Source organism: Coffea eugenioides, chromosome 3 (assembly GCF_003713205.1).
Source record: "Coffea eugenioides isolate CCC68of chromosome 3, Ceug_1.0, whole genome shotgun sequence".
Classification (NCBI taxonomy): Eukaryota; Viridiplantae; Streptophyta; class Magnoliopsida; order Gentianales; family Rubiaceae; genus Coffea; species Coffea eugenioides.
The window spans coordinates 23720098-23737737 of NC_040037.1; the positions used below are offsets into that span (position 1 = coordinate 23720098).

Here is a 17640-nt window from a genome sequence, read left to right on the forward strand (position 1 = left end):
GCCTCGCACAAAGCCCAATCCATTATTCTCGAAAATGTTATCAATTTCTCCATCGAATGGGTCAATTAAATGACAACTGGACCAATTAGTGCGCACTAGGCCTAATCAATTTTTGTCGAAAATATTCTCAACTTATTGATCAATTCTAAATATCCATAATTCTCACAATCCTACTCTACAATCCTTGTGCCAATTCCTCCTGTCACGACTACTTAAACGCATCGAATCGTGGTGATCTCCTCAACTGAACCAAATAGAATGTCGTATTCTACTTCCTCTAAGAGCTCCTGTTCGCCCCCAGAAATCAATATCAGGCATCACCTGTCCAAGAGGAAGAGGAAGAGGCGAACCATGAGAACTTGGTTTGCGCGTGGCTGTTGCCTGCTGCATAGCAATAGATGCAACAAGGAAGTTATTCTTGAGAATTCAAGAAAGATCCCCTCCATTTCACCACGTTTCAAGCCACTCCGACCACTTGGTCGGTGTCAATTCGAGCAAATTACAACCTCCGCAGGAGGCTTCACCTCACCAAAATGTGACCAAGACTCCTGATCAAGACTCCCTGGTCCCTGAAGTGCGTGGATCCCAGTAGGATCAATAGTAGGGTCAACACTATTTTCATGAGCTAATTACGTAATTACAATGTCATAAGTTCGATTAATCTAGAATTAGCGTGTAATTCCTTGTCACGTATTTAGATTAACTGCAAGGAAGCAGATTTCGAATTTGTATGCATTTTATTCCAAGATGAAATGAATTCACATATTTTTATTTCGATACTATGTATAGATTACATGTGGTACTGCTGCATTAAATTCCTACTTACGTACGAATACATAACCTCTACGTCGTATCCTATATTGCACATCTACTATTTCATACGTGTGTGGGGTCCACTTCTTCCACTGAAGCACGTCCACGTGTCAGTACCAGGTTTAATTGCTACCAGAAGAGTTGGGATCATCCGCAGCATCCCCTGACTCTGTTAGGGTCCCCTTTATCTTCTCGACTGCCCTGAACAGCCGATCCAATTCTCGGATGAATCGAACATTGATCAGGTGTCCTTGATCTTGCTAACCTTTGGAAATTACACGTGATGATGGATAGGGTGGCCACGTTAGTATCCATTCGAAAAATAGATGGTTGAAATCTTCTCAACCCAATACAATGAACGGCTATGATTTAAGGTACATCAATCATTGATGCACCGCATAGCACCTGATCAGAAACAGTATGCGTGATCATTTGACACTTGACACTTGGGCAAACACTTGACACTTGGTCATTTAGCTATCCTACTTTGTTATTCCTTAGCTTCCATTTATATTAGCTAGTAAAAACCAATTAGCAATTGCTACAACCATTAGCAATGCATGAAATCCTGAACTGTTAACATTAATGATATGGTGAATATTTTCAGTTTGACATTTTAGATTATTTCTTAATAGTTGGGATTTAGATTAAGAAATAATCTAAAATGTCAAACTCAAAGGACTACAACCCGATTCACATGAGTTTAGCTACTCGAAACCAATAATAATGTCAACACAAAGTCGGAGGCATTGTGTACGCAAGAAATCGTGAACATATAAAATCAAGATAGGCCAAACAAGTATAATCACGTATCAAAGGATATGCGACACTCCATAATTGAGACTTTACTAAATTATACAAAAAATTCTAGAAAATAAGTGTTCATACTATTTTATTGTGAATTTGTCCTAATTGACCCTTATATGTGACTAGATTTTTAGAACCTTCTCTTACTTTTGTGTAATTCAAAAGGGGCTCAACTTAGCATTTCCTTCATTTTCTAGGGCTGAAATGGATAATTCGAAATTGTGAGGGTTTTATCTTGATTTACCCCTAGTTAAAGTTGATGTTCAATGCTTTCTAGGTACCATTTAGCAATTTTCACTTTATATCCGTCTAGTAATAGAAAAGCAACAATTTCTTCTTCACTTGCCACCCCCTCGCTACCAAGCCAATCCTACCTTTTCATTCAAGTGCTTTTATTGGAAAAAGAAAAACAAGAGAAAGTAGGGAAATTTGTAATGACCCCAAATTTTAGAGTTTGTCATATACGTCTATGGACTAAATTGGAGGGTTGGTTTTATTAATAAATTTGCAATTGGTGATGGAAATTTGGGTAAGCTCAAGGGGACTGGATTGAGTTATAGAGCTGAAAGTTGAGATTACCTTATGATTTAGATGTTTGTGAAGAGATAATTGAGATACTATCTAAAATTTGTGGTGCAATATTTGATTTTAGAAGTTGTAAATTTTAACAAGCATGAGGTGTTTCTCTAAGACCCTTCTAGCATGTTGTGAGCAGGAGTTTAGGGATTCGAAATCGGATAATATCAGCTCAAGAGCCATCCACCTTCATCGTAGATTTATCTAACAAAACTAAATAGGAGCTTATGAGCACTTCGTGGATAAAAAATTGGGGCAGGAGAAGAAGAAAGAAGGGAGGGGCTGATAATTGTGCATCTTGGGTCCGATTTACAGGCTAGACAAAGTAAGAAAAGAAGAGAAGCAACATGGAGGAAGACTAGGTAATTAAAGAACCATGAGGAAAAGAGACAAATGAGCATGGATTGAAAGGTTCGAAGCGTGAAGTGGAACACCAAAGCTTAGGTGAGAAGTTTTTCTCTTATTTGTCATGTGAATGGTATTCTATCTTCTTTACAAGTGTTTATATGTACTTCTTGTTGGATATAGTTAGTGATGACTCTTCATTGGAAGTTAGAGGAGAATGGAAAGGTTTGCACACCAATTCAAGTGTCATGATGTTTGGGATGTTCTAAGAGCTGTGTCTAACGTAAACTAGTATAACTCTTAAAGAAGTGTCTAGTCATTTGAATTGTGCCTATTCATTTAAAGGTGCCTATTTAGGAAAAGTATGCTTCCAAAAGACATGACATTTCTTTTGAGGTGTCTAAACGTTATAAATAAAGATGTTCAGATATTAGAAAAACTCACTTTTACTTCTAGTTTTACTATTTTTCTACTTCTTTTCAAAACAATAATTCTCTAAACCGTTCTTGGGAGAATTTCTTCATTCTACTGAGAGAAAATTCTGGTTGGCTTAGTTATTCCTAGAGGGAATTGCCACAAACCTGATACTAGAATAGTGGGGGCAAATTTACTTAAGAAAAGTGATTCTTCACGGCAAAGCCATTTTCCGTAGTTGTAATTGAAACTTCTCTAACAATCTTAAGGAAATTTCCAACATGGAGGGCACCAATTCGGATAATGTTCTGAACAAAATTTTCAAGTCTGATATTGTGACGACCCCAACTCCCCCTAGAGCGTATCCAAGTGTGTGGCGGATTGCCTGCCCAACTCTCACCAGGAGTTACTCATGCACCACAAAATTTATAAAACAACAATCTCAATAATAAGAGCAATAGCGATTCCAATCTTAGATGTATATAATCGGGGACATCAAATGTCGAAACCATCCTTAAACATAGCCAGGGCTCTAAGCATACAAAGTGAAATCAAGCGAATTCGATATGGAGCTAAGAAGTGCTCATGCGAGCAACTAACAAAATTTAGACAAAGATTCCGTCTTCTCCAAATCCTACTTTCATGTTCTTACCCCTTGTAAGAAAAACAAACTAATGGGATGAGCTAAAAACCCAACAAGATTCCAAGAAGACATGCAAGCAAACTATCAGGCATGATAGAGTCATATTATGGCATGATCGCATATGTCAGGAAGCATGTAATATCCAGATAGATCATGTATCAAGGAACACATTCAAGTAAAAGAATATAGTATGCTCTCAGGAGCAGGTTCCACGACAGTTTTTCCAGGATCCGTTGACACTCTATCAACCATGGAATTATAATATCCGTAAATCACCACTTAATCGCCAATCTCCATTCATCGACCATCCCCCTATCGGGCTCGAAATTAAAACAAGTACCCATAGTTCATCAATTTCCTCGACCAAACCGTTTTGTCAGATTGATTCGACCAACTAGCCATGGGGTTGGGCTTAGAGCCCCAAGTGTTCAAGTATTCATGATTTGGGTTTGGAGTCCCAAGTGTTCAAATATTCACAAGTGGAGTTGTTGACTGTCACCCAACGCTCACGCATGTCATGATTGGAGGCGTTAGCTGTCACCTAATGTTCCGGTATTTAAGCATGTCATGAGTTCAAGTCACGAGTTCAAGTTACGAGTAAACAGGTTAGGAAATTCTTCCTTTACCCAAGATTGTACAGCTTACCCGACCGCTCTAAGGCTGGTCTCAAATAAGAGTTCCAACGAAGGGCCCAGTTCAGCCATTGTCGACCTACATTCACGCATACGCATGAGTAACTTAAGGCTGTCTAGCTTACCCGACGTCTCGGATAAGGGTGCTAGTGAAAAGCCCAGTTTAGCCGTTGCAAAAAGATATACAGCTGGCCTATATTCATGCACATGTACACTCAAGTTCTCATGCAGGATCATATAACTCAACTTTACAAAGGTCGAGTGCAATAAAGTACACACTCGCCTTTGAAATAACAATTCAAAATCTCTAGTAATTTCTAACAATAAGTCACATTTGATCAAGTAACATGGAACATGCAGTTGGAACACTCACCAATTGATCACAACCTTTTTTACTTCAAACCATGGTTCTTTCTCTTGGTCACTCTCGAATCCTATGGTCATGTCATACATCAAGAGTCTAGCCATTTCATGCCAATATAAATGCAAACTATGAATTTCGAAGTTTCACTTAGCCAATAAAGCAATTTGTAGGTTTAACCCTTATATAGCTCCCAAAAATGCAAAATTTTCTTGTTCAAATCTAGGGAAAGAAACCTCATGTATGATAGATCAATGTCTCAAGCAACATATAGAGCACAAGGACATCACTTATAGTCAAAACTTTAATGAAAATGGGACAAGACCTTTGTAGTGCAAAGCTGGCAAATTCAAGCAAGAAACATTTTGGAGAAAACTCATTTTCCTCTTCTTGTCCCTCTTTATTTTAGCTCAAACCAATGTACATGTGAAGTTCAAAGTCTTGGTAAGTATCTTAAGCAAAAGTAGGTCCTAATCATCATAAAAATTCCAACAAAAGTCCAACATGACCTTGCCAATTTCCTTTAACATCCTCACTTTTCTTCCTTAAATTCATAGCAAAAATCTAGTACAACACATCAACTATAAAAGGGAACGTGTAATATGTAATTTGAGGCAAGAATCCCACCAAGAAGCCACGTATAAAACTCATGGTGTTAACAAGTATCTTGGACAAAAGTAACAAGAATTACAAGCTTAAAGCTAGTTACTTCTAACTAGAAAACATGTTTAGGCAACCATTACCTTCCTCCATTTAAATCTCCTTGTTTTTGCTCAAATCCAACCTATATGTGGAAAACAACATTTTAACCAAGTCTCTTGAGCAAGAGTAAGTACAAAAGTAAACCAAAAGTACCCTAACATGAAAACGCAAATCCTCCCACGCTCAATCGGCCAACCAAGCACAGCTTAGCCTTACTTGGATTCAAGAAAAACACTACATGTATGTCAAGATGAAAGAGATAAGAGATGTGTAAGGTGCTCTTAGACAGAATTAATCAAAATTTCTAAAAAATGAGAACAAAAAATTGCAACTTTTCCTCTTGATTTGCTGTCCAGAAATTCCAGCCTTAAAAATGCTTTAAAAGTCGATCTTTTCTTGCTTTTAACTCCTCAAATATCACGTACATGACAAGATTTAGGTGTTAGAAGGTATGTAGAGCCAAGATGTGTCAATTTACAACAAAATTTTAGGGATAAAGCTGGAGAAATCCTAGCTTATTTCCCTCAGTTTTAAGTAGAAAAATTCCGGCAAGTGTTTTCTCACTTTTTGTCACCAAAACAGCATCTCTTTTACTCGTTTTCAACCATAAATCACATAATAATAGGCTTGTAAGATGAAATGAGGTATTTATCATGCATTCCAGCAAACTCAACAAAGAAAATTTGCATATAAAAGCTGAAAGTTCAAGCTTCCTCCACGGTTCAAGGCTGGAAAAATTTTCAGCAAGAGAACAGTTTGAAGAAACGAATTTTCTCCCTTAAAAACTCTTTATTTTTCACTCAAATCCAACATGTATGTTAAGATTAACGTGTCATAAAGGGTATTGAGCAACAAGATGAAATTTTCAGTCGTAAATCATTGAGAAAAACTGGTAAATTCTCTCTCTCTCTCTCTCTCTCTCTCTCTCTCTCTCGACTAATCAAGGAAGAATTCGCAGCAATATAACCCTAAGTTCCTCTATTTAACCCTCCAATTTTCAACCCTATTTTCATGGCAAATCCACTATCAATCAAGATAACATATCATGAAGTGTATGGTGCATATGCTAGGCAAGGAAATCCATCAAACTTTCATATATATAAAACTCAAAACTAAACTAACTAGATTATGCACCAAAGCTAGAATGTTTTTGCAATATAACTTGAAAAACATAAAATCCCGCATACAAGTCCTTCCTTTAGCTTCTAGTACATCATACATCATCCAAACTAAAAAACAAAGGAAGAAAACTAAGGTTTCTAGCAAAATTCACCTCTTACCTCCAAACCCAAGGATGGCAAACAAATCAAGGAAGATGCAAGACTTTCCTCCTCCAAAACTCCTCCAATAGCTTCCTCCCAATCTTGTTTCAAGTTTTGATGGAGTAGATTAGGATTCTCCCTTTTGTTTGCTCATTAAATAGGCAAGAATCAAGGCTTGAAATTGAGTATTTTCTCTCCCTCTTTTCTCTCTAAAATTTTTGTCCAAGCTAAGCAAGAAAGAAGAAAAATGGTGATAAAATGAAAGTTTGGTTGGATAATTATAAAGCTTGTCTTGGTCAAGGGGTTAGCTAGATGATTGACACTTGGCATAGCAAGGATTATTGTCTATTTAATAACCTAAGTATCTCTCTTTTTCTCCTTCATAATTTTGGCCAAGACAAGAGAAATATGGAAGAAATAATGAAGAAAGAAAAATCTTGGTCAAAGTTCCATGGATGAGTGACATTTGGCAATGCTAGGTTAATGCCTATCTCTTTGTCTCCTTATTTGGCTCTAATCACCAACATATCTAGTGCTCCTCCAATTAACTCTTAACACTTCTTTTCACATAATTTCCTTTGCACAAAACTCCCTCTTAACCACCAATTTATCGCACACACCTCACTAGTTGGTCACACTACCATACTACACTGCAGAACTTAACATCCACCAAATCATGGAAGAAAAAGATAACACTCTTGACTCAATCATTAAACTATCTGAGAAATTAAGGCAAGTGAATTAAACCAAAAGAAAATATAAATTAGCTTATTCAAAAATAAGGAAAAATATAAAATAGTTTTCAAGTCCTCACAAATATGATCAAGTTGGATCGTTTTCATGGCACCAATTTCACCCGTTGGAAGGGCAAGTTGCTGTTTCTTATCAAGGAATTGGGCATTGCATACCTATTGGCTGATAATCTGCCAAAGATTCCTGAACCATCTGATGGCAAGTCTAATGAGATCAAGGTAAGCCGCAAAAATGTGAGGAAGACGAAGTTTGCTGTAGTGGTTTCATCATAAACGCCTTGTCTGACCGTCTATATGATCTGTTTCATTTTCTTAGATCACCGTAAGAAATCTGGAAGGTTTTGCAGAACAAATACATGTTTGAAAAACAAGGTACGGACAGATTTTTAACTATGAAGTTCTTTGAGTTTCAAATGTTGGATAACAAATCTGTGATGAATCAAGTTGATGAATTACTTCTGTTAGTGTCTAGACTAAAGGATTTAAGTATTGAAGTGTCGGATCAACTTCAAGTGGGTGCTGTGACTGCAAAATTACCATCCACTTGGAATCATTATAGGAAGAAACTACTGCACACTCCTAAAAATTTCACCATAGACCAATTTACAAAACATATCCAAATTGAAGAGGATACTCGTATTCGAGAGAATAAGTTTGCTTTGGAATCTGGTACTAAGGTGAATAATATTGAGTCTAGTGCTAATAAAAAATCTAGGAAAGGTGGAAACAAATTTGGCAATAAGAGAAAACATGGAGATATGTGTGAGGCCCCAGTTCGTACTACGTTGATATATTCATTAATTTGGCGGTAACGTTTGGTTTTGGGAGTATTTCGAAAACCCTAAGTAGGAATTACGATTTAAACCCTAAGTTTCGGTTAAGATTGAAAACCCGTTTTTTTTCTACATTTTCTTTATTAGAAAATTCCCCAGATAATTTTTATGAGTAAATATAGTTTTTAGATGATTTTTCTAGTATTAGTTAGTTTTTGAGAAATTAAGAACGTATATCGGACGTGGGACCCACTAGTGCGAAAAGTTCAGAAAAATTCGGCCAATTAGGTTAAATTCCGGATACTGTGTAAAATTTATTGGGTGTTAAGAGATAAGTAGAGAGTGAGATATGATTGATGTGAGAGAAAAAAGAAAGGATAGGAATGCATTAATGGTGGTGACAAGTGTCACCATTTCATTGGAGAAGACTTAAGAATTACTATTCACTTTCTTGACTTTTTTGACCAAAAGATTAAATATCCAAAAATTGCTCAAAAATCACCATTTTCTTCCTTGTGTTGGCCGGCCCTTTCTCTCTCAAAGAAGAAGGAAATTCTTCAACTTTCAAGCTTCCAATTGGACCAAAATCCACCAAATCAAGAGTTTAAGTTAGTTTTACTCCATACAATCTTTCCTTTTGGTGATATTGGTTGGTTTATTGAAGCTTTTTGGAAGAGCTAAGGTGTCCATCATCTTCCTCTCTCTTGTTATTAGGTGAGTGATGCTTCAACCTTTCCCCTACACCTAATGATGGTTATATTATGCTTAGAAGTGGCTTGAGTGTTGGAAAATGTGATTTATTTCTTGATTTGAAGAGTTTTGGTGAAGTTTTCCATTTTATGATGAATTTTCTGGTTTCATATGATTTTGATGTTTTGGACTAGTATGATGGTTGGTAATAAGGGGCTTTGGCTCTAGTAGGTGTGGATTGTTGTTAAATGCAACCAATTTTGGAATTGGAATGAAATGTGAAAAGTTAGGGTTCTTGAACCCCTATTCTGTCCGAAATTTTAGGTCATAGCTAGAGGCCGAATTGGACTTTGCTCAAAACAGGAAAGTTGTAGGTATTGATGAGTTTAGTGTGCCTGCAAAATTTCAGGGCAATTGGACTAGTGTAGAGTGAGTTATGCCGTTTTTACTGTTGCTGTTTTTGGTGCACAGAATGTCCGAACTGCGATAGTAATTGCCTGTTTTGACTGGAATTGGTTTGGATTTTGAAGTTGGTGTCTTCTGAGGAAATGTAGCTGGATGTCTTAGCTAACTTATGCCTTTGGAATTTCGGCATTTGGACCTGTGTAGACTGAGATTGACGTATTACAGTTTTGTGTGTTTTGCAAACCTGTTTTGGTAATTCTGGTTTCGTATTTTGCATATTTGACCTAGTTGTGCTAGGATTTGGACTGAGTGGCCTTCTACATTGTTGAAGCCCTGTTTCATAGCTTCGAAACGGTGGGTCTTACACCCCCATCCGATAACCGTAGTGAATTTGGTGCCATTACCGCATATTGAGGTCAAATACGGTTTGTGATTCTGGTACGTTTTTGGAAAGTTTATGGCTGGAACTTTGGCTTCACATTTGACTGAGTTACAAGCTGTTTGGGCTTCCGACCAAAACACCAAACTTATAGCCCTATATCAGAGCTTTCTAACGCCCTTGGAATTTCATGAATCGGATTTATAAAACCTGAGATATAGCCGAGCAAACAAGGCCTGCCCGTGAAAATGACCAGAAATCTGTTTTGGTCCTGATGACCAATTTCCGTTCCAAATTTGGATTGCCGACCTTCATGAAAGTTGTTCCATTTGGAATGAACTATCTAACTGCCAATTTTCAGCTCTTTTGACCATGTGTAGCATAGAAAACAGTTTGCACTCAAAAACTGACCATTTGTGCATTGGCCAGATTTCGTAAGTGATTGTGTTTGGTTCATCTGGGACTAAAGCCTCCAGTTTCAGTTCTGGATGTCTTCATAACAGTTGTTGTTCATCCTTTAAGCTTCGATATGGCGTCTCATACGCCTTAATCCGATATTCGTAGCTCAACTTATGAGTAAACTAGAAACGAGTGTCAAATCTGCCGTTTCCGCTAACGGCCGTCTCCGTTTCCGTTCGTCATATTTACGTGCGCGCTTGCCGTTTTTGCCGTTTTGCTTGTTTTAGGCACGATAGTAGTCGTTTGCGATATTATGGACACAATCTTTCTATTTCAGACCGTGGGTGGTGAGCTGGCGGAACTGGTGGGCCCACTACTAGCTGTTCAGTTCGATCCGACTTTGTACTTTTGCATTTCAGTTTCTGGTAATGTATTCAGGCCGTTGGTGTGTTTTCTTTCTATGTGTTGAGATATGTGAAAAGGCACTTAGGCGAGGCTGATGTACTTTATCGCACTCGATCCTAAACCCTAATTTTGAATGTATTAATTATACTTGATATGTATTGAACCTTATTTGGAACCAAAACCCTTCGAGCTTTGTGGCTTGGGCGACTTTTTCGAATAAAGTTATGAAAGTTTGCAAAAGTTTGTGATTTTGAATAATTTTGTGAAGTTTGTGAGTTGGGGCGAACTCCTTGACCTGGTTGACTATCGAAGCCGGTAAGGCTTGGTCCAAGCAGTCCAACTTAGTCTGAGGTCACCAAGTTTGTAGGTTCATGTTATGACCATTTTGTGAATCCGCGATTCACCGGAGAGTGGACCAAGTTTGTGACCCGAGCTTGTGACTCAAGCTCAAGTTTGTGATTTCGTATCGCCCGGGCAAGTTTTGTGAGGTGACTGGCCAGTGAGTGATAAGTGTCGGTGGTGTACAAGTGAAGTTCTACGGAACTATTATTTGCAGTCGACGCGGAGGTCGCGGAGATTCACGCATTTTCATATGGTTGGCTTTGAAGCCACCTGTATCCTTATTATGTGATGTTCTTTTTCTGCTTTTGCTTTCTCTTTTGTTTAACTGTTAATGTGAAATAAACTTATGCTTTCGCCCCTGTTTACTACTAAGCATATAACTTACCCATTCCTTTTGTTTTCCTTAGCAGGAGGCCGACGCGGGACTTTTGGCTCGTATACTTAGTATAGTTAGATTGGCTTGTAATAGTTAACAGTTAGGATGTTTGTTTTTGTTATGTGGTTTGACTCGATACTTTTGGAGAATGTAATTATAACTTTTGGGATTGTATATATTGTATTTAGTGCTCTTTCGAACTTTAGGTTTTGAGTCCTGGCGCGAGCTAGGCAGGCGGCCCGCCGATACCCTTGGGTTCGCCCTTGGGAGAAGTGGGGTCGTCACAGTTGGTATCAGAGCTTAGGCTTTCGATCTCTGTAGTGTATCCTAGGCTTGAAGTTTAGGATGCCGGACTGTGGGATACTTGGCTATTAAGGTAAATATTGAATGCTAAGATTTTGATATTGACTTTTGTAATTTTCCATAAGGCAAAGTGGGGATTGAGTTGATTGCACTTGGAGATGGCCAGTCCCAGTGTGAATCGATTTGGTTCTTACTTAATATTGAAGTGAGCTATTTGGACCTATTCTTTAGGTTTGCACCCTAGGGCCGCCGGGGCGGTGCTGGTGGATTAGGTAGGTTCCGTAGGGGAGGCGTGTAGGACCGTTGATGGAATTTCCTTTTGACTATCTGATATGTTTAATTTGTTATATCTGCCATGTTTATTTTGTTATAACCAGTATGCCTGGCTTCTTTTGTTACCCAGTGATTGACTACATTTTTGGAGCCGTAGTGCTCACGTAAATAATGGATTTTGCACCGACCGGATGTCGGATAACTTGTATATTTTTAGTGTGACTTTGTAAAAATATGTATATTTGAGTATAATCTTTTGAGCTTATTTGTTTGAATCCGGCTTTTGAACTTATTCGTACTTGTGTGGTTGTAGACCAGCTACTACTCGAGTGGTTGAACTTTTGAGGCATTGCCTGTTGCGTACTTGACTGCTTTTGAGGATTATTTGATCTGATTAGTGCAAGTTGGAATTTCGAGGACGAAATTCTTTTAAGGAGGGGAGATTGTGAGGCCCCAGTTCGTACTACGTTGATATATTCATTAATTTGGCGGTAACGTTTGGTTTTGGGAGTATTTCGAAAACCCTAAGTAGGAATTACGATTTAAACCCTAAGTTCCGGTTAAGATTGAAAACCCGTTTTTTTCTACATTTTCTTTATTAGAAAATTCCCCAGATAATTTTTATGAGTAAATATAGTTTTTAGATGATTTTTCTAGTATTAGTTAGTTTTTGAGAAATTAAGAACGTATATCGGACGTGGGACCCACTAGTGCGAAAAGTTCGGAAAAATTCGGCCAATTAGGTTAAATTCCGGATACTGTGTAAAATTTATCGGGTGTTAAAAGATAAGTAGAGAGTGAGATATGATTGATGTGAGAGAGAAAAGAAAGGATAGGAATGCATTAATGGTGGTGACAAGTGTCACCATTTCATTGGAGAAGACTTAAGAATTACTATTCACTTTCTTGACTTTTTTGACCCAAAGATTAAATATCCAAAAATTGCTCAAAAATCACCATTTTCTTCCTTGTGTTGGCCGGCCCTTTCTCTCTCAAAGAAGAAGGAAATTCTTCAACTTTCAAGCTTCCAATTGGACCAAAATCCACCAAATCAAGAGTTTAAGTTAGTTTTACTCCATATAATCTTTCCTTTTGGTGATATTGGTTGGTTTATTGAAGCTTTTTGGAAGAGCTAAGGTGTCCATCATCTTCCTCTCTCTTGTTATTAGGTGAGTGATGCTTCAACCTTTCCCCTACACCTAATGATGGTTATATTATGCTTAGAAGTGGCTTGAGTGTTGGAAAATGTGATTTATTTCTTGATTTGAAGAGTTTTGGTGAAGTTTTCCATTTTATGATGAATTTTCTGGTTTCATATGATTTTGATGTTTTGGACTAGTATGATGGTTGGTAATAAGGGGCTTTGGCTCTAGTAGGTGTGGATTGTTGTTAAATGCAACCAATTTTGGAATTGGAATGAAATGTGAAAAGTTAGGGTTCTTGAACCCCTATTCTGTCCGAAATTTTAGGTCATAGCTAGAGGCCGAATTGGACTTTACTCAAAACATGAAAGTTGTAGGTATTGATGAGTTTAGTGTGCCTACAAAATTTCAGGGAAATTGGACTAGTGTAGAGTGAGTTATGCCGTTTTTACTGTTGCTGTTTTTGGTGCACAGAATGTCCGAACTGCGATAGTAATTGCCTGTTTTGACTGGAATTGGTTTGGATTTTGAAGTTGGTATCTTCTGAGGAAATGTAGCTGGATGTCTTAGCTAACTTATGCCTTTGGAATTTCGGCATTTGGACCTGTGTAGGCTGAGATTGACGTATTACAGTTTTGTGTGTTTTGCAAACCTGTTTTGGTAATTCTGGTTTCGTATTTTGCATATTTGACCTAGTTGTGCTAGGATTTGGACTGAGTGGCCTTCTACATTGTTGTAGCCCTGTTTCATAGCTTCGAAACGGTGGGTCTTACACCCCCATCCGATAACCGTAGTGAATTTGGTGCCATTACCGCATATTGAGGTCAAATACGGTTTGTGATTCTGGTACGTTTTTGGAAAGTTTATGGCTGGAACTTTGGCTTCACATTTGACTGAGTTACAAGCTGTTTGGGCTTCCGACCAAAACACCAAACTTATAGCCCTATATTAGAGCTTTCTAACGCCCTTGGAATTTCATGAATCGGATTTATAAAACCTGAGATATAGCCGAGCAAACAAGGCCTGCCCGTGAAAATGACCAGAAATCTGTTTTGGTCCTGATGACCAATTTCCGTTTCGAATTTGGATTGCCGACCTTCATGAAAGTTGTTCCATTTGGAATGAACTATCTAACTGCCAATTTTCAGCTCTTTTGACCATGTGTAGCATAGAAAACAGTTTGCACTCAAAAACTGACCATTTGTGCATTGGCCAGATTTCGTAAGTGATTGTGTTTGGTTCATCTGGGACTAAAGCCTCCAGTTTCAGTTCTGGATGTCTTCATAACAGTTGTTGTTCATCCTTTAAGCTTCGATATGGCGTCTCATACGCCTTAATCCGATATTCGTAGCTCAACTTATGAGTAAACTAGAAACGAGTGTCAAATCTGCCGTTTCCGCTAACGGCCGTCTCCGTTTCCGTTCGTCATATTTACGTGCGCGCTTGCCGTTTTGCTTGTTTTAGGCACGATAGTAGTCGTTTGCGATATTATGTGACACAATCTTCTATTTCAGACGGTGGTGAGATGGGCGGAACTGGTGGGGCCCACTACTAGCTGTTCATTTCGATCCGACTTTGTACTTTTGCTATTTCAGTTTCTGGGTAAGTATTCAGGCCAGTTTGGTGTGTTTTCTTTGCTATGTGTTTGAGATATGTGAAAAGGGCATTTAGGCGAGGGTGTACTTTATCGCACTCGACCTAAACCCTAATTTGAATGTATAATTATACTTGGCATATGTATATGAACCTTTTGGAACCAAAACCCTTGAGCTTGTGGCTCGGGGCGACTTTCGAATAAAGTTTGTAAAGTTTGCAAAGTTTGTGATTTTGAATAATTTTGTGAAGTTTGTGAGTTTGGGGCGAACTCTTGACCTGGTTGGACTATTCGAGCCGGTAAGGGCTTGGTCGAAGGCAGTCCAACTTAGTCTGAGGTCACCAAGTTTGTAGGTTCATGTTATGAACCAATTTTGTGAATCCGGTTCACCGAGAAGGTGACCAAGTTTGTGACCCGAGCTTGTGACTCAAGCTCAAGTTTGTGATTTCGTTCGCCCGGGCAAGTTTGTGAGGTGACTGGCCAGTGAGGGTGATAAGGTGTCGGTGGGTGTACAAGTGAAGTTCTACGGACTATTATTTGCAGTCGACGGAGTGTCGGCAGGAGATCACGCATGGCATATGAGTTGGCTTTGGAGCCACCTGTATCCTTATTATGTGATGTTACTTTTCTGCTTTTGCTTTACTCTTATTGTGTAACTGTTATGTGAAATTTATGCTTTCGCCCCTGTTTACTTACTAAGCATATAGCTTACCCCATTCCTTTTGTTTTCCTTAGCAGGGGCCGACGCGGGGACTTTTGGCTCGTATACTAGTATAGTTAGATTGGCTTGTAATAGTTGAACAGTTAGGATGTTTGTTTTTGTTATGGTGGTTTGACTCGATACTTTTGGAGAATGTAATTATAACTCTTTTGGGATTGTATATATTGTATTTAGTGCTCTTTCGAACTTTAGGTTTTGAGTCCTGGCGCGAGCTAGGCAGGCGGCCCGCCGATACCCTTGGGTTCGCCCTTGGGAGAAGTGGGGTCGTCACAATATGTCTCCTAGAAATTCTACGAACAATAAGAAAGACAAGTCATGTTTTTCTTGTGGAAAGAAAGTGCGACAGCCCCACCTCTCCCTAGGGCGAACCCTAGAGTATTAGCGTACTGCCTGCCCAGCTCTCGTCGGGGCTCGGTCGATCAAAGAACTAGCAACTCAAGATAACCAGTGAAATAACTTCAAATTAAAGCGTACAAACCCTAATGGCATATAATCGTCAAGCCAACTTTCCAAACTTAGAATGTCAAGCCAAATGTCAAACTTACCACTCCACACTACAATTACATAACATAAGTCGAACTTATGAATTCAAACTTACAAGAGTCAAAAGTAAAGTCAACTAAGCAAAAGGTTACAATTCAAAGTACAAGTTCAAGTAAAAGATAAAGCTTTGAAAGCTCTTGCCCCTATGTCCATCCCACATCTGTTAAGGAAAACAAAGGGAGTGGGGTGAGCTAAAGCTCAGTGAGATTCCAAATAAACAGATACGCACGTAGCCAGATAAAGATTTAAGGTAAACAAGTAAACACAGTATTGTACTACAACAATGTAATCACAGTTCAATTCAAGGATACAGGTGGCTTCCAAAAGCCAAATCCACTTGAGCTTGATCATACAAGAATCCGTTGACTCTCCATCAACGTTTGCATTTAAAGAATACAATGTCCGTAGAACTCCACTTTCTCCAATTCCCATCCACCAGTCAACCTCCTTACCGGGCCCGAACCGAACTCCTCAAACAGTAAGTAGGTAATACTCGAGTATACCGGTTTCCAGTTTTCAGTAAACAGTCCTCAAGGTTTATCGGCCTTCTTGACCAAGCCCTTGCGGGCTCTATACAACTGACTCACCTATGAGATTGGGTACCAAAATAGTAGCAGTAGTTGATGGGGTATCGCCCAAATAACTTAAACATAGTCACATATAGAGAAATCACATCTCATAATAGCAGTATACAGAGCCTCAGTGGAAACAAGGGAGGTCGAGTGCGATAAAGTACACGCTCGCCTCAATTTTTATCAAAACAATGTTTGGCTCAAACAGTCGCAAATCAAGTATTCAGATATTTCACATAAATAGTTAACAGGTAGTGGAACACTCACCTATCAAGCAATGTAGTGTTCAAACGTCAAGTCCCTCAATTACGTTCACCACCGTTTCCCAATCCTAGGGCAACGAGTGAAATCGTTAACAAACTAGGTTCAATTCCAAGCCAAATGCGAGCTCATTAGGTGACCAAGTGAGTGGTTAAATCTACTCAATTCACCATGCAAATTAGATCCAAAATGCAGTAAATGTTCATGAGAAAACAAGTTTCACAAGTGCAAGAAAGTTGGGCAAAAGAAAAGTTTCATTCAAGCTCAAAGTATTCTTCACGGGTAAAACAATAGCGCCCGCGCAGTCTCGGGAAAACGGCCATATCTCACTGTAAGAAGGTCAGAATCAGGTGCCGTTAGGGGTGTTGGAAACTAGACTCAAAGGGCTTTCCAACGGTACCAAATGTACACTCTAGTCCATCTCCTATCAGTATCAATAGCTCGGACAAGTTGGCTGATTTTTCAGTCCTGATCAGCCCTAAACCCTAGTAAAGTTGCACTAGCTCTTGGTGCTAACTTCACTTGTTTTGGCTCAAATTCATCCAATTTAATCTCCTATGGTTCATATACAGGGGAGCAAGTTATCTATAATCATTGGAGCTCAAAATGCAACACACAAAAATGATTAAAAGAACCATAACAGTCTAGCCATCAAAAGGAACCAAAACAGTCCACTAGTGGTCCAAACAACCACTTTACTTGCTTCATTTCTATATTAACTCACACCAAACCTTAAACAAATGTTTAGCCAAGTTTCTTAAGCTTAAATAAGGTGCAAATGAACCACAAAATCAAGGAGAAACCTCCTCTACCAAACCGGTCAGCCAAGGCGAAGAAAAATAGTCCACTAGTTCACTTATGTCACCAACCCTCATCCTTTTGTTGTTTTTCACTTAAACTACATGTCAAGTGTTATCTCTAACTCAAAAAGGGTCCAATACATGTTAATACATAAAGGAAAGCTATGAACAAATCTCAAACATTTCATCAAACACATGGTAGGCAAACTGACTAACCCTACTACCACTTGTTTAGTTCAAGAAGATTCACCACAAATATCATCCAAACAACTTCTAGTTTGCCATCAACACTTAAAACATTTCATATAACACAAGAAAACTAGGATTTAAGGTTCATGTACCTCTCTTGTATGAA

General features: G+C 38.6%; 1 protein-coding gene across 1 annotated transcript in view; it reads right to left on the minus strand.

Moving 5' to 3' along the window:
- Positions 1-240: 240 nt before the first annotated feature.
- LOC113766333 (E3 ubiquitin protein ligase DRIP2-like) overlaps positions 241-17640 on the minus strand; it is a 36369-nt gene continuing 18969 nt past the window's right edge. Inside the window, exons 8-9 of the mRNA XM_027310537.1 lie at positions 504-625; positions 241-384 (exon numbers count right to left, since the gene is read on the minus strand). Coding sequence (XP_027166338.1) covers positions 241-384; positions 504-625 — 266 coding nt within the window. The remainder of the gene's footprint in view (positions 385-503; positions 626-17640) is intronic.